General features: G+C 39.9%; 2 protein-coding genes across 2 annotated transcripts; one reads left to right on the top strand and one right to left on the bottom strand.

Moving 5' to 3' along the window:
* The first annotated feature begins 705 nt into the window (after window positions 1–705).
* On the top strand, window positions 706–11242 carry psip1a (PC4 and SFRS1 interacting protein 1a). Its single transcript, XM_070920136.1, has 17 exons — window positions 706–761; window positions 1222–1311; window positions 1562–1638; window positions 2259–2397; window positions 3227–3316; window positions 3658–3762; window positions 4823–4882; window positions 4962–5022; window positions 5325–5418; window positions 5872–6052; window positions 6188–6267; window positions 6583–6638; window positions 7293–7363; window positions 7738–7839; window positions 7958–8159; window positions 9543–9639; window positions 10506–11242. Exons 2-17 carry the CDS (start codon window positions 1240–1242, stop codon window positions 10534–10536), a joined length of 1518 nt encoding a protein of 505 aa, XP_070776237.1. The 5' UTR covers window positions 706–761; window positions 1222–1239; the 3' UTR covers window positions 10537–11242.
* A 1016-nt stretch (window positions 11243–12258) lies between these two features.
* Window positions 12259–17241, bottom strand: snapc3 (small nuclear RNA activating complex, polypeptide 3). The gene is made up of 9 exons (XM_070923513.1): window positions 17009–17241; window positions 15976–16059; window positions 15795–15873; window positions 15512–15616; window positions 15243–15392; window positions 15070–15152; window positions 13839–13997; window positions 12656–12763; window positions 12259–12571 (listed from the first exon to the last, which is right to left on the bottom strand). Exons 1-9 carry the CDS (start codon window positions 17239–17241, stop codon window positions 12424–12426), a joined length of 1149 nt encoding a protein of 382 aa, XP_070779614.1. The 3' UTR covers window positions 12259–12423.
* Window positions 17242–17965: the final 724 nt, after the last annotated feature.

The following is a 17965-nucleotide window of genomic DNA, read 5'->3' as shown; positions in this document are numbered from 1 at the left end:
CATATTTTGTCTATAAATTTGACAAGATGCATTTCTTTGACAGGGATGTGAGGAATGTTCTTTGTCTTGCTGATAACCACAAAAATAAATCTAGACCTACATTAGTCCTGAACCTACATGTTATTTTTAAGGCTGGATCCTACACCAGAGCGGCAGCGTCAGCATCAGTACCAGAGGAGCAGCTGCAGAGCTCCCACTCTGATCCTTTTTTCAGGTACCAAGAACATCCGATATTTACACCTAGTACACATATAACTAAACGTACATTTTATGAGTCGTCTATTTTTAGAAAAGGAATGTCATTGTAGGTTTGCCCCTACGAGTGTCTATGACAACGACGCTCAGCGTGGTTATATCTAATTGTAAATTAAGGCGTCAGAGCGCATGCGTGAAAGTTGACGCCCACTTTTTTCAGACACGTCCGTCAACCATGAATGTATATTAACATCCATGCCGTCAACCCAAATAGCAGCGTACACGATCTTTGTTCCACCGTGGTTACTTTCACAAATGCTTGCTCTCGTAAAATCCCATTTGGTGTAATTATGACACACATTATAACTTCACAAGCACTCACTATTTTGCCAAAGTATCTTAGAGCTTTTGGTTCTGCTCCAACAAAAAACAACAACACAGGTAACGACATGTAATTAAAATGAACTCCCCCGTCCTTGCATGTAGTGGTACAGTCTGCCGACGTCCTGCGCGGGAGCGGAAAACGTGCATCCGACTGTCGGGGAAAGGACCTGTGTGTTTTCCTGGTAGAATTTGCTACAATACTTTACTGAAAACTGAAATACTAATAGTAGTCGGCTTTCTTATAGACGACTGCATAAACTAGAGGCCAATGCAGGGATTTGTTGTAGTTTCGGTAGCATTAAACAGCTACGAGCTAGCTAGCGTGCCTGTATGTTTATGAGGCGTTCTGCTCTGCTTACATCTTGTCCACGCTTGCTAACTTAGCTTTTAGGGGCTGCCAAGTGTCAGTGAGATTAGCTTGAGTACATCCAGAGTCTGTATGTAATGCAGGATTATTTTTGTCAGACTGAACATGACTGTCATATTTGAATGAACTGTGGACTATTGGTGGTGTTTAGGGGGAGGGGCTCCTACTGAACACGTTTACATGCCTGAGCAGATGCACATCAACATTGTTTTGTTTTGTGTAGCTAATACGAACAAATATGTTAAGGTGTGTATTCACTTGTCTTCATTTTCCAGTTTGGTAATCCGTTCAGCATGGCTCCAGAATGGAAACCTGGTGATCTGATCTTTGCCAAGATGAAGGGCTATCCTCACTGGCCTGCAAGAGTAAGTCTGGGCCTTAATCATAGGCAAATCGTCAGACACATTTGTTATTATTGAACAATTTATTCCAATTTAACTCAATGTGCTTCGCATTCAAATTCAAACATCCATCCACCAAAAGACAGCAAATAACCCTCAGACACAAACAAACCGTTACTAATCCCACACCTGAGAAGGTAGAAAAGTTTTCCGTTTGCTTTTGAATGTGGACACACTATGATTTAGTTTTTGTTTTTGCTCATTTCCCTACCAGATCGATGAAGTCCCAGACGGTGCTGTGAAGCCATCCAACATCAAGTTCCCCATCTTCTTCTTTGGCACCCATGAAACGTTAGTAACTGACGGCTAGCAATCTTTGTCATTTCCTTTAGCTTGATGGGCTTACATCGTCTTGGGTGAAGTAGCATTGTATGTACAGGTAAAACTGATATAGCAAATTGTACTGCCATTTAAAAAGAGGTGGAAAAAAGTAAATCACATGCTAAATTTGAGATGTCTAATCGAAAGTTTCTAATAGGATTAACCTGTGGAAGAATTTAGTGGCAAAAGTATCTGATCCTTGCTACATGTAACCATTTTCGTGTACTTATAAATCCTCATGGGAATAATTGAGCAGTGACTGGACTACAGTGGTTAATGAAGCCATTTGTTTTTGATATTAGAGTTTTTAAGATTATATGCAGTCGAACACAGTGAGTTCACAAGATAGAAATTCTTTTAAATGGCAAATGGCTGCATTTATGTAGTGCTTCTCTCCACTTTTGTTTATTGAGCTGTCATTGTGCTCTATTGAAGGTGTTTCTTTAAATGCATAAATGTTTGATGAGTGGCTGAATAGAGTTACCTGTCTGCGTGCTGCTGCTCCCTCTCCCAGTAAACGCACACTGCATTTTTAATGGTTCAGAAAGTATTAAATGAGCAAACATTGTGGATGATCTTCTTTCAAACAGCGCATTTCTTGGCCCAAAAGATATCTTTCCGTACCAGCCCAACAAAGAGAAGTACGCCAAGCCCAACAAGAGGAAAGGCTTCAACGAAGGATTGTGGGAGATTGAGAACAACCCAAAAGTTGAGCTCACTGCACCAAAGGTACAGCTTCCTCCTCTCTGTCTCCAAAAGACATTTTTCAGTATTTATCCTCCTTAGGCTTGGATTGACCGTGAGTTTGACAGTTTTTCTTTCTAACTGATATGTAACCCAGGGGTTTTCCCTGGCTATCTAAACCTACAGAAAATGGGCCACCAAAGTGCTTTTACATGTTTATTAGTTTTTAGCTACCTGAGAGAAGTTGGGGAGGGGGAACAAAACTAGCATTACTTCATTGGGGACCAAGTTCTGCTGAAGGAAAAAGGTGGACAGTAGCAGACAACATTTTCTTTTGAAATGTTAATATACTTTTCATGTAAACTCAGCCCTACCTGCAGATGCATCATTTAGTATGAATTATTTAATTGGGTGGATAAAATTTGTTTTGAGTACTTTGTGATACATTTTTTGTCTTGTGTTTCTCGTGTTTTTCTTTTTTTTTTTACCAAATCCTCCGAACAGGATTGATCGAGATTGATGGGGCACTGAGTTCAGCAGGCTCAGGCTTTTTCCCTATTCAAATTGTTATTTTGTCATAGCTCCGTGATAAAAGACTTGTAAAAGCTTACATCTGTGTATATAAGTGAACACTTTTAATGTAACTTCATTCAACTTTTTTTGTTATTGTAACCCTGGCTTTGACTTTGGTGTAAGATACTGTGTATTTACTTGGACAAAAAATGCCTAATCCATGTCGAACATGCTGTTTTTTGCTGCACCTGTCCAATCCTCTGACATTATTGTTTGTGCATAGCTGGTTTCAGATCTTCCAAATTATTGTGTTTTTGCCAGTATGTGTAATTTAATTAATACATTTTGTTGGGGTTTAAAGCCGGTCCCCCCAGAGTCTTTCACTGAAAAGGATTCGGACAGCAGCCCAGAGGGAGAAGAGGAAGCAGATGACAAGGGGATAAAATCCAAAGTAAGTTCTTGCTCTTCAAATCTGTCATTCAGGAATAAATATAAACAGTCGTTTCACTGCATTGACATGCTACTAGTTTGTTCCTGTGTTGTCAGCTTCTTTCTTCTTTTGCTGTTTTTCTCTAATCTTTCTCCTTTGTGTGTGTGCTTCATACTGAATTACGTATCAGTGGAGGCAGTAGCTTTTACAAATTGAAGGTGCCATTTTGTATTGACAGATTAAAAGGCTTGTATGCTAAGAGTCAGTGTGTGGAACAGAAGGATACTCGCTAACTTTTCTCCCTTTCAAGACTCGTTTACCCCACCACACTGCGTCCTATGCTGTGTCTTGGGTGCATTCAGGTTCCAGGAAGTGAGGCTGAGCAGGAGAATGAGAATGAGGAGGAGGAGGAGGAGGAGGAGGAGGAAGGGTCTCTGATCTCTGAGCAGGGTCCTCAGAACCAGGATGTACGTACTTTGCATGCTGGGATCCCATAAATCGGTGCAGGTCGGGTCAGCATGTGACAGTTGGTGGTTTTTCAGTTGGTGGTTTGTTTCTGTTTGACTCAGAGTTCTTGTCGGTGGCCACAAACTTGGTTGGTGCTTGATGTTTTGATTAGAGTGCCTCGTCTGGGTTTGCTGTGTTAATTCCACTGAGGTGATAACTGATTTACAAACAGATTACATTTTTTGATAAAACAGTCCCTGTGTTGATTAAGTGACATCAGGTAAGCACAACTGGCTCTGCATCAAATTGATTTAGTTTTGGGACATTAATTCTGTTTGTGACTATGACAAAAATAATTGGAAAGTGGGTTTTCTTCTTCTCTGTTTTACCTCTCTGAGACCCCCCTGACAACTTGTGTTATTGCTTTCCATTTCCTGCCTTTCCCTGTCCACCTATTCATAAAACCACTGTTTGCAATTAGTTGACGTTGTTTTATTTTTGCATGGCTTTCTGTGTGCTTTGGAGAAAGGTAAGTTGTGACTCTGTTTGTCTTTATGTATTTTTGCTCAGGATGGGACGGACTCTTTTCTTAAGTTTTATTTTGACATTTCCCCTGCTGTCATAAACTGTGTCCCAATTCCTTACTATATACACACTTTTTGAGTCTGCTGTTAATTTACACTATTGTTCCACAATTCAGTACATAAAGGAAGTGGAGGAGCCACTCACAGTTGCAAAACCTGAAAATAAGTTACAAAACGGCTCCAGGAAGATCTCTGAAAGCAAAAAAAAAAAAATAGTAGTATATATTGTGTTCAATTAGTTTGTATGGAATTGAGAGACAGCTGTTGTTATTGAAACACTGGCACATTTATTATTGCATAGAGTGTAATATCTCAGTTATACACTAGATGGTGCTATGGATCAAAACATGTCAAGAGGAGGGTAAAAATTGGATCAAATCATCCAAGAAGGACTGAAGTATATGAGATGTTTACCCGGCTGTTATATGAAAGAGAACTGCAAAGACCATTAAAAGTCAGGATTGTAATGAAATTAACTAGAGGTGTCGCATTTTAGGCCTCGGCACAGAAAGAATCCACAGATGCTCCTAAACCCAAGAGAGGAAGAAAGAAAAAGGTTAGTAGTATTTATTAACATTTACTTTCAGTGAGTCTATAATCTGTAAAACATTTTATAAGATGGTATGTTTTTCCAGAGTGATGCTGATCAGGAGACTGAAAAAGACGATGCTCCTGTTAGTCCTGTCAGTCCCTCAGGTAAGCGGTGTTCCCTGTGATGCTGGTACTCATAATGCTGTTTATGGCTTTGTGCTTTTAAGAAGATCAATCATGGCAAATGTGCAGCTTGTATGAGAGAGCAACAATGAGACAGGTACAGATAGACAGGAGATAGCTATATATACATATACAAATATGAGAGAATACATTAATCAGGTTGGCAAACATAGGACATTGGCACTGTATCAAATTTAATTTCAACTGTAAGTTGAAGTCTTGGCGTTCAGCTCTCGTTTTGCATAAACTGGATTTATGGTGTGTCTTTGTGTCCATGTGAGCAGGTGGTGAGGCTCCTAAACGAAGGGGCAGGAAGCCCAAAAGTGAGAAGTTACTTTTGCTCCAGCAGCAGGACCAGCAGGGCTCAGGAAGTGAAATGTAACTACATGAAAATGAACACACAGTGCAAAATTCCCTCTTAAGTCTGTGCTTTTTGTACAATACCTTTGCCTGGGTCGCGGGCCCAGAAGGATCTGCTCCTGCAAGGAAGAAATAATGCTTTCATTTTGATCACAAGTTTATCTTATTGGCAATGCACTATGGAGAGCCGACCTATTTCAAGATGCAAAGGCCAATAGAATTGCTCCTCGTCCAACAGATGTAAACACCAAAGTAAAGCTCTAAACTAAGTTTCTGTTCTAAACTTGCATTTATAAACAATATTAGTTAGGATGTGAGTGGGCTATGCTCATGGGCGCTTTGAGCTATATTTAAACTGTGAGTCATTATAATTACATTGTCGTATTCTCTAGTGTGAGGAGTATGTAGTCTGTAGTCTAGACTTTCATTTGTCTTCTAAGCCTCTTTACAGACCCTTTCTCTCCCGTTTAGGGACACTGCTGAGTCAGACAGAAAGAGAAAGAGGGCACCAGAGGACAAGTCCAAGAGTGGAGAGGAGGAGAAGAGAAAGAAGGAGGACAGCAAAGGAAAGGATGCAGAGGGGAAGGAGCCTGAAGCCAAGAAGAAGAAGCAGTCCAAGGATGACAGCTCCTCAGGCTCTGACGATGAAGAGGCAGGTTTCCAGTCCACACAAATATCTTCAGTTTGTTAGTGTGAAGCACCAACATTGTCTCTCATCAGAAGATATCATGTTGAACACTCAGTATGATGCTTTCATGCACATGGATGTGATTTCTTTTCATCTCAGAAAAACAAAGGCAGAAAGAAACACCAAAGCTCAGAAATGGACAAAGATGGGCGGCGGCGGAAAGCCGAGGAGTTGAGAGAGTACGTATTCATCCCTGCTTCAGTGTGTAACTGTTTTAACTGATTTTTCTTTATTCTTCTCTGTGTTTGGTTCTATTTATTTTAAACTTGTTTGTAACTCGACAAGTTTGAAATGAAATGAAATGAAATGAAATAAAAACATACAATACACATCAGAAGTTACCAGAGCCCCAAATGAGGTCCTCGTATTGCTTATTGTGCTCTGACCCAGAGCCAACAACCCGAAAGTATTAAATTTACAAGCATATGAAGAGAAATGATGAAAAAACATCATCAGGAGAGGAATGGATAGATTTCTGTTATTCTCTCTTTCAGGCCAAGCAAAGATGATGGGAAGAAAAATGAAGAGAGAGCAGGAGTCAAGAAAAAGGGTGAGTAATATAGTTCAAATGTAAGCCAATAAAATGAAAGACATTGTTAAGATGACAGTCATCTGTGCAGCTGAGTTGAATAAAAGAACAGGGTCATGGTCAAGGTTCAGCTTTATTGTATTCATACAATGCAGGATTAATACAGAATAAAATAGAAAAAAGTAGAATGTCAAAGGTAGCACTGAAGGAAGAAACAAAAGCAAAACTATAAAAGAAACTAAAATATATAGTATGTATAATATCATAGTAATATGCTAAGTTAATAGTTGATTAACAGTATTTTTTTTCCTTCCTATCTGTTGTGTGTATCTGTTGATGCTTCAGCTGTTGAATACAGTTGGCCTTACAGGGATGAATAAAGTTGTATTTAATTGAATCAAATTGAAGACTTGAGGTAGTTGTGGTAATTAGAGTATGTGTAAAAAAAACTAAACAAAACAACAACATAACAGGGTAGTTCAGTGCAAAATGGAAGTATAACACAAACACAAAAGCTAAATAAAGCAAAGTGATCAGATGAACATCAGACTTATGGAATTGAAAGTGTGGTAATGTCGTTTAAAATCATGTGACATATTGCTATGGTTTGACATTTTCATAATTAATCCTCACAGGGTCATCATAATATTTTCTTTTCTCTTTTCTTTTTCACAGAAATGTCAACTGACTTGAAACTTCAGAGACTGCACAGTGAAATCAAGATTTCACTGAAAATTGACAACCCTGTAAGTTTAACTAATCACTGTCTGATCATAAATGCTGTATATCACACCTCATACAAGTCCATCTGTCTCCCCTGAGACCTTTTCAAATTGATGTTTCTTCATTTTCCACTTCATGCGCTGAACTAACAAAGACAAAAGGCTCAGACTCTACTGCTACACTGTGTTTCAAGTATAAGTTGGATTGCTTTCATCTAAATATTATTCATCTTTAGTATAGAACCCCCCGTGTTGTAGGTGTTTTTGGGAAGAGTACTTATTATCAAGTAAATGTTTGATAATTGGCTGCATCTCTGTTAATTTCTAAATGTTTACTCATGTTTTCTTGCTTCCATGCCACTTTGTTTCCATGGCTCGCCCGGCTCCCACCTCACTAGGATGTGAAGAAGTGCCTGGAGGCATTAGACGAGATCGGTGCTCTTCAAGTCACAACCCAGCACCTGCAGAAACACAGTGAACTTATTGCTACGCTCAAAAAGGTGAAATCCATTTAAAGTAACACTGTTTCAAATTGAACAATCGAGCGAACGAGCGAAGGTTGCATTTCAAAGCAGTTTTGTCGAGTGGTGATGTACATTATTTTTATCCGTGTTCTAGATTCGCAGATTCAAGGCCAGCCAGGACATCATGGACAAGGCCACCATGTTGTATAACAAGTTTAAGAGCATGTTTCTGGTTGGAGAAGGCGACTGTGTCCTCAGCCAGGTGCTCAACAAGTCTTTAGCTGAACAGCGGCAGCACGAGGAAGCCAAGAAAGGAGCATTGAAGAGAGTGGAACAAGCCAAGGAAAACAACTCAGGTATTAATTATTATAGATTAGATCATTCTTTCTTCTGTAAAGAAGTCCATCTTTCAGATGGCTGGAACACATACATACAGGCAAGTATTCTTGGTGTACTCATATGATTTGTTCAGTAATTTGTATACAAATGTCTCACACATCTGCAGTTTCTTTTTTAAACCTTTAAATATAGTTTCACCTCCATAGTTTTATCCATTAGAAATGTTAGGAAAACAAAATAGGAAGCAGGCCGAAACTGTATTGACCAATAACACGTCTGAACACGTGCATATAAATGAACACATTATGTTATGAGACATGGAGCTGACATTGATTATTGTCAGATGTTCTGAACCTTTATTTTATGACAGCGCAACAAGCTGGTAGTAATTCTGTTTTTAAACCTTTGGTCATTTAAGGTTTCTCTCTCTCTCTCTCTCTCTCTCTATCTCTCTCTCTCTCTCTCTCTCTCGACTTAGCCTTTTGATCACATGGGTGCGTGGTTCGTTATAAAAGGGATGATTGTAATTCATAGATAAAAGAGCAAAGACTTTGATTGAATATATTACTGGTCAATGCACACATTGGCACGAATCCTTGGGACATTGGCTCCCTCTGTGCAGTTGGGAGAACTGCACCATGAGCAGAGAGGGCGGTTTTTCATATGACGTGCAGTTAAAGGTTGATTAGTCCTGGAGGTTTTGAAGAACTGCTGGAGGTTCAAGTTCATTACCCCCCCGGACCCCCCTAGCAGGTCTGTGTTTTTCTCTGCTCGCGCATCCTTCTCACCTTTTTCACCCCGAACCAGTTCGCATGCCTGATACAAGTTACAAATGTTCAGGATATGTATAGGGATCGTAAAAAAAAAACCGATGACCTATCTTACCTATGAGCTGTTCTGAAGCTGATAGTATAACAGCATAGTTAAGTGAGAGCTGGCTTGATCCAGAGAAAAAGTTGCATCATAAGGCATGTCTGCTGGTTATTGGTAAATCAATTATGACCAGTTAAACCACATATGAAAACCAACCAGGGAACAGAAACATTGAAGCTTTCAGTCAGTTTCTTAGGTCCTTTACAGGAGGACGTCATAGGATCTGTGTGGTTGACATTCTCAGTAAAAAAGGACTAATCAGAGGTCTGCCGCCACATCCTTGCTCTTTTGACTCACTCCATTGATGTACATACTGTACTTCCACCGAAAGAAGTGTCCCTGTGAAAGGTCTCTTTCTAGAGCAAGGCATGCCAAATGGATGGAAAATCGTATTAATCTCAGTAAGGTCTGGAGCTCGGCATGTGTCATCACATGCTGCTGTGAGGTCTCCTCTCCGCGGTGGTTTAGGTTATGTAGCAACCGTCTGTCTAACTGAGTCTGTGTGTGTCTCTGTGCACCGCCTAAAGACAAGATGACCAATGGTGATATCAGCCCTGAAGAGAAGAAGCAGGAGACGGAGAGAGAGAAGCTTCTTGAGGACACCTCAGTGGGAGAGAACCACAGGTAATTTACCCAACACATGCACAGATAACGGAGTATGATTGTGTTGCCTCTTAATAGTCTCAACTGAGAGATAGCATAGCATAGACATAAAGGGAAGGACAAGAAAACAATGCACAAAAAAACTGTATTTGGTGCAGTATAGGTTTGTACTGAGTCAGTGCTATGGGATCCCAAAATGTCAGCAGCATTGACCTTTTGTTTTGTGACGCACATAAAATAAGTTTTCCCTCTGGGCTTTCTGGCAGAAAGGCTTTAAGAAGTCAGGTGATATAGCATAAAGAGCGACAAAGCCCATATAGGAAGCAGGTTGGGGTGGATGAGTGGGTCAGACGAAGGACTTTCAACCAGGAGACTGCTGTTTGTGTCCTGTGTGAAGCTAAAAGTTAACTTTTTATTTTAACCCAAACCATGATCTTTTCCTAAACCTAAACAAGTCGTTTTTTTTAGAAAGCCTTTCTAACACGGGGTCAATATTGTGAAACGGTCGCAGTTTGGTTGGGTTTAGGCATGAAAACTTGGTTTGGCTCTATGGCAGAAACCCAAGGCTGGCGTTATTCTACATTTTTCTCACTGTTTGCAGATCCCATGCTGAAGATCTAAATCTTTAGAAACGAGTTAAAGGACAGTTTAATTTTTCCAAACAGGCTCAGTAATTTCCTACAGCTGGACATTGTAGTTTTCAGTAAATGGGACTGACTCAACTACAGCAACCAAGTTCATTGTACTGAAGGAACGTGTCAGCCAGTGCAACAGTGTGGCTCATGTGTTTGTAATTGACAACAATGGAGGTCCATGGCACAGAGGAAGAAGCTACACCAGACTGCCAATACTGTCTTAACCTACTTGTTTCTTGTCTTTGATTGTAGTGCCCCAAAAGCTCAGGAGGAGTCCACTTGAGTGTCCTACAGGCCTGAAGAAAAGAGAAGACATTTGCTGCTGTACTCGTACAACCTTTGTCCAAACTGGTTCCTTTTTGATGACTGATAACGATCACTGGTTTCCAGTTAACTGACAGTGTTGCTGCTCAAAGGTTTCAGTACATCAAACCACTCCCGAGATAACGACTGACTGACATATTTTATTTTTTTTTTTACTTTGTGTAATCTTTACCTTTCATACTCGTGGTTTTACATGCATTGTCTCATCCGTTTGAGTAATGACAGTGTAATGTTAAGGACGTGTAGATCTGCAGCACTTAGAACTTGGATCTTGTTCACAGAGACAGGGTTAGTACCACCTGGTCCTATTTTTCAATTGGAGTAGATGGTTTTGATTGTACTACATTGTTTTTGACATTTACAGAATCAACAGTTTGTGCTTCAAATAATCTGCAGGCGAAGTTAAGATCAGAGGTTTAGTTGTAGTTTAGAAGCAACATCCCCACGTCTAATAATGTTGGATGTTTTTAACATTTTATAGACGCATACTCACTTCAGATGCACAAACAGAAAATTCAGCGAGTTTGCCAAAGTTTTCACAACCATGTTCAAGTGTCTGTTTTTAAAGTTGTTTTTGTTTTTAACATAGATGTAAATAAGAGTATTTTTGTGCCTGTCTGATGACCTGTTTCAGCATCCAATAATAAAGTAGTACTTAAAATAAAGTACTCCTTTTGTCTTTAATCATATATTCACATTACATTGCTCTTGTGGTTGTATAGAGCAGTGATTCCCAACCAGGGGGATATGTGGACAGATTGATCTAAAGTAATTTGAAAAAGTAGAAATTATCATTTGATTAAAAGAATATATAAACAGTTAATTAATGCACCTGAACACTACTATAGCTGTTGCAATTATGTAAGAGTGTGAAAACTAGTTAGCAAGCAAGCACTAAGTCTAAACAGGTGGATAAAAGTAATGGATAAATGGTTTGAACATTCAGCTTCACTTAAAGTGGTCGTAGTATGATTGCTGACCAAACCAACCTTAACTCCCTTAACTAAAATATTACAATATCCACTTTTATGTCCTCAATAGTGTTATATAGTCAGTACATAATAGGTGGGAATCGATGACTGGGTAGGTGAGTTAAATTGACAGGGCAGCGGAGGTACCTTAGACCAAAAATCTGGACACTCGTCTTCTTTGATTTTCTATTGATGAAGCTTGAAATTAAACTAGACGTTGCCTGTTTCTGCACAGGGGTTATTGTCATGTAACAGATTTATCTGTTGTTCTTTCCCAAACAGGCAGGCTTACATCAATTAAGACAAAGCCAATGTCCTCAGTAAGTAGTTACTACGAATGGTGGGGTCCTACATGAACACACACCTTTCTGCCAGTATCATATATAAATGTGCACCAATCAGGATCTACCAATATTTGAATGAGAGTCTGATGAATGTTGCTTTTGATGCCAGGCAGCTGTCAATCAAATCTGATCAAACCGCACTGAAACAATCTTGATAAAGCAGATTAGCTGAGTATTTGACTGTTAAACTCCTAATGTGACTAAGGATGTTTTTTTTCCCAAACTTCGGTGCATTTAGCAATAAATATTTACAGTACATATCAGTTTTTAATGAATGACTTAAAAATTAAACGATACAAATGAGCTTTCAAATGAAGAAATTCACAGCCCAGTAAAATACATTTTACAGTAAATGTTACCATTTATTTAAAACAAGAAGGCATTATTATAGCATTATTGTCCAAAAACACAAAACCAGTTGTTCTTTTTAAAGAAAATATACGTCAAAACATTTCTTTCTGAAATATAAAACATTTAACTGTATTATACAGCATTAAATCGGTGATCTGAGCAGTTTGCCAAAGGAGAGCATTAGTTAAATGCACCACGGTCCACATAGGGATAGGCCAGGAAATCTCCCAGCTTGTTGCCTTGAGCGTCATAGTGCAGCATCCGGAAGCATTTGTCACAGAAGAGACACGGGTCACTCGGAGCAAACTGGTCATTGGTGGTAAACCATCTGGAAGGAGTCAGGGATGTTAAACTCGTATTTACAGTTTGAAGATGCAGCAAAGCTGTTAATGCATTGCTGATTTTTACACACCTTCCAATGTAGACATGGCAAACGGCACACTTCTGGGTGATGACCCTGTGCTTGTGTGTGAGAAGTGGATACAGCTTCTTGTCCAGGCAGTCGTTCTGATGGGTCAGTCTGGGATGCATAAAAAAAAAAAAAGAGGAAAAAAAAGACCAGGGCCATTTCTCTGAGTGATGAGAACACAGATTTGTCTCACATTTGTGATATTAAAAGCTGCTTTCATGAGGTTACCCTGTTCACGCTAACGATGAAATCAGCTCATAGACGCATCTACTATTACGCATTTCCTAGTGCGATGAAACCAAATTAGCAGTAAAGTCTTGTGAGAGCAGTCAGTTGCTGTCTGACAACGAAGTGCTTTATTTCAAAAGCTTGTAGTGATAACACACAGATTGAGAAAGTGCAGACAAAAAATCACATCTTGTGACATATCTAACCACCATATACAATTGCACAGTAACAGTACAGTGTATTAAGGTAGAGGGTGAGGATGACCAGTCAGGATTAATCCTCTGGGGACCGTGAATGTCTCCACAGAATTTCATTGCAATCCATCTAATAGTTAAAGAGACATTTCAGTCTCGACCAAAAGTGGCGGGCCGACTGACCACACGCCGCTAGTGTGACTAATAACATAGAAGGGCCTGTGATGATGTTGCCTATAGAATTCTGAAGGGAGTTGTTTGAAAGCTTTATATTTATCATGTTCCCTATCAGCTGTTGCAGCCAGGAGATCCAAAGTGAGGCAAAAGAAAGAGCAGAGGCGTGGTAAGCAAGAGTGTGACAGGCTGAGAGGATTTTTGACGTCATTTTGCGAACGTCTATGTTTAAGTGCAACTGCTCCGTTGAGTCGATTGATTATTACTGCTTTTAGTATTGCAAATAGAAACGTGAGGGCATGAGATATATACGCGTGAACTCAAAGTATATTCCACTGGGTGCTGTGTTTCCTGATTTCCTGCTCTGACAAAGTAGGCAACTGTAAATATTCAGTAGTAAGAGTAGTAGAGTAATCCTTATATACTTTTGGTAAATAGCCACAATATAATATATGGTAGTGATTTCTGACGGTAACATTCATACTTATTACACCTTTTAGTAAAGAGGTTGAGTGGGTTTTGAGATGGAGCTGGATCATACAAGTTGAACAGCTGTTGAACAATAATGTACTAACTCGTGATACACTCACCTGACGTCTGTGATGATGACGAGATGTTCGCAGTCTCCCTGGTGACAGTAGAGGTACGGGAAGCCCACCTTCACTTTCAGATCCGCGAATCGTGTGTCCTCCATCTTGGCCTGGGTGTAGGGTGGGAAGTTGTGGGCCTTTGCCCATTCGATGGTCGTCCTGTATTGTAAACACGCCAAAGGTGCATCAATAAAATGTCATTTTAAAAGACATATATGTTACGCATCTCTTAAACAGTTTCTGGTAGCTTCCATGTTTATCTGTTTAATAATTCTCATTATTACATCACACTTAGATGATCATTTTAACTGGATATATGATTCTAGAGAATGACGACTACAAGAGTGTGTGGTTTAAACTTTTATGAGTTTATCATTCATATGTGTAATATGCCTGAGAACTTCACCTCTCCAAGAACTCTTCCCCAGCACAAGTTTTTAGAACATTTCAGATTGTGAATGGAAGCAGGTCAAGTGCAATGTTCTGCCCCAAATATCTGTAACCGCTGACTCTGGTCTGCTAATCAGCGTGATGATGATTATTATTATTAGTAAATGTGGCTGTAAATCCAGTTGGCAAAGACATCTTGATCTGAACAGGAATCACAAGGAGTCAATAAATATCCTCTCAAAACAAGGTGTCCATCATGAAACATTAGCAGCTGATTGCAATTTGCAACATTTCAAATATCATCAGGCTATTAAAAATTGTGGCACATAAAACCACAGAATATCATAATACTCAATTCCCTAATAATAATAATTTATTCTGTTAAACTTGATCAAATCAAATGAAACATTACATACTGCCACAAGGAGAAAATCCTGTAATTTATACTGAATCATAATTTAAAGCTTTGCATGCATAGTTTAACATTTTGGGAAAACACACTTAAAAGAAACAGTTACAGCAGGCACGTCTCACTAAAGTCACAAATTCGTTTGTGTACACATTAAAACACACAAGATGTAACACACTAATTAGTGAACCTGTGGTGTTGGTATCTTTTAACTATGGCTAGCAGTTTCCCCCTGCTTCCAGTCTGTACGCTAAGCTAAGCTAATCACCTCCTGGCTGTGTCTCCTCCTTAAAACTCAGACATCAGAGTCTCATCTCAGAAATAAAGGGAATAACTGAATCTCTCAAAATGTTGGACTATTCCTTTCAATGATCAGTCAAAGACGAGATGATCTTCACCAAATCCTTCAACTAATCAGGTGCTAAAACTTACATGCTGATTTCCTGACACTCTGGGAATCGCATGTCGTTGTAGAACACTCCTTCAAAGAAAAAGAAAGCAGACTTGAAATGATCCTGAAAGAGAAAACATGAAAAATATTACATTTAGAGGTACAATCACAGTAGATGCGTGACAAAATGAATCGTGTTGAGATCTGTGCATACCTTGCTGATGAAGTCTGGAGCCATGTCTGGCGTGTTGCTGAACTCCCCGCACACTTGCAAGTCGCTGACGCAGCAGATGGCATCCCTGAGCTCTGCCAAGCTATGGGAGCCCGTCATCAGCAGGGTCATGTGGGGTCTGATGTAGTTAAACTGAGGGAGGACAGAAGGAAGATGTCAGTACAGAGGGGGATAACGTTTAAGAAGAAATGGCTGGAAAAGACTGTCAGATTTGGAGGGTTTCTGGCACCCTGAGAAAGGCGAACGCTCACTTTCTCAATAACAGCCGGGTAGTAGATGTTGATGGTTAGAATGATTTCTCCTTCAGGGATCATGTCAGCCACTGCTTCTGGTTTCCTACCTACAGTTAAACGCTCCTGAAAATCACACAGAGAACCAAGCCTCATGTCAAGATGCATGAAAGGTTACACATGTCTGGAACCTCCTCTGTCAAACAGAACAATATTTATTCATAAATATTACATGACTGTTCAAATCTACTGTAGTATTCCAGCTTTGTGATCTTACTAACCACCAATACTCCAATGTACCCACCAGTTCATCCGCGTAGAGGTCGTGTCTGTTCTTGGTGACTTTTAGAGTAGCTTTGTAATCTTGTCTCTTTTTTCTTTGTCTGTTAAAAACAAATCGCAGAGCATTGAATTTTCATTTGTTTGCACGCTGTTGGTTTATCCAAGACACAATATAAACTGTAACAGCTGAGGAGGAGTCATACACAAGTGTTTTCAGCGTTGGGTCTGGAGGTACGACGTCTGTATCGGGCTGCTGGTCCTCAGGATGACAACGGAGCGAATCAACACTTGAAAAGAAAAAGAGAAAGTCATGTAACTAGTTTGCAAACATGGTAAACACTGGCAAAACGAAGCCTTTAACACCATTGTGACACTGCATATTTATACTATAAATCATTGTGACACATAAAAGTTGTACTAGTGTCATAGTTGGAGAAACTGAAAATGAATAACTGGTTTCAAAATGCCGAGTTAGTGCCTAACTTTGTGACTCATACACCTGTTGTCTAGGTGGTGTTATCGTCGTGGTCTTAAGTATCAATACACAGTACATTCTGTACAGTCAGTTTTTTCTGAGATAATGGTGACAGCTACGGTGTGAAATAACAACCAACATGCTCTCTCTTCATAGTCATCAGAGGAAACCAGCTTTACGCCACGAGTCCTGTGCAACAACCCTGCGACACCAAAACATCTACGCTTCTTACATATCATATATATTACAGCTAGATATATACACTGTGCAGTAACTGTACACTCTATCCATGTGCATGCATCCATCGATCGAGGCACATAAACCACCTGTGTTTTGCATGTAAATAACAGTGTTTGTGCTTATCATTTTGTTTGGTTATGTCTTCATGCTGTTTTTTTAATTCTTTTTTAATTCATCTGTTTAACAATTTCCTGGTTTCCTTGTGGTATTGCATTTCATCTGAGCCTGTGAAGCACCTTGTATATTCCTGTACGTTTGTTCTTGGCACAAAATGGAGTCATGTTCTTTGTATGTTTATACATAATTGCCCTATAAAGTTGATTCTGGCATAACATTAACTGTATTTTAGTCGACTGCTTCAGTGCAGTAATGTTTTATGTACATTGTTCCGTGCAGAGAGACAGAAAAAGGAAAGACTTTCATGAGACACAATTGACAATTGAGTTTACTGTTAGCAAACTGGGAAAATTGTTAGCAACCGTTAGCTAGGCTGAACGTTGGGTCTCCGTTGGTGTGACTACCTGCAGATTGTTTTCAGTTCTGCCATGGTCGCCGCTCCGACCCCCATCTGTTTCGCAAAGTTCGCATCAAACGTGTCCTCGTCCTCCGGCTGGTAGGAGTAATGGCTCGGCGACAGTCTGTTCAGCCACTCGTGTCTGAAAGAGCCGATATGAAACGGTTTGGTGTTCACATCAGTGTATTCGTAATCTGGTATGTTTGTGTTTGGGTCTGTCGACAGCTTGGACGCCGCCATGTTTTCCTGAGTTAACGACGCTGTGCGTGGAGGATCATGGGTAATGTCGTTTTGACGACTAGTGGCAACTGGTCATTTTTGGGGCGACGAAGATAAAGGATAAACCACCAAGCAATTAAAAAATAAAATAAAATAAATATATATAATATAAAGGGTGAAAATGTGATCAATGTTGTCATTGTTCAGCAGTAGGAAGTTGCTGGACATTCAAGACCTTCTGGCTGCAAGACAGGTGTGAGTAAGGTAGCTAAGGAAAGGGCCTAAATATGTGTTGGAATTGCAGAAAACTTGACCTGGTGGTAGCATGCAGGCTATACACAGAACAGGGCCAAGAATAGACCCTTGGGGAACGTCACAGGTGATGATTGAATATCTGGAGGAGACATTCCCAACTGATACAGAGAAGGTTCTGTCACCCAAGACTTAAACCAGCCGAGAGCAGTCCCAGTCACGCCTACCCAGTTTTTTAGTCGATCAATTAATATGCCATGATCAACTGTATCAAACGCAGCAGAGAGGTTAAGCAACACCAAAATAGTCAGCCAGCATTTGAGTGAAGCAGGAGAAATGACAAAACCACCAGAAATAATGCGTTAGGCAGGGACATCACATGCATTCAGATAACCTGAAGTGGTAACCAAAGTCTCAGTAAGACACCCCTTGTGCTGTCAGAGTGGAGTTTTAACAATCATTGACTGAACATGGAGCAGCTCGAGGGATTTGT

Source organism: Enoplosus armatus, chromosome 2 (assembly GCF_043641665.1).
Source record: "Enoplosus armatus isolate fEnoArm2 chromosome 2, fEnoArm2.hap1, whole genome shotgun sequence".
Classification (NCBI taxonomy): Eukaryota; Metazoa; Chordata; class Actinopteri; order Centrarchiformes; family Enoplosidae; genus Enoplosus; species Enoplosus armatus.
The sequence above is the reverse complement of the archived record's forward strand: the minus strand, read 5'-3'. Positions and strand labels throughout refer to the sequence as shown.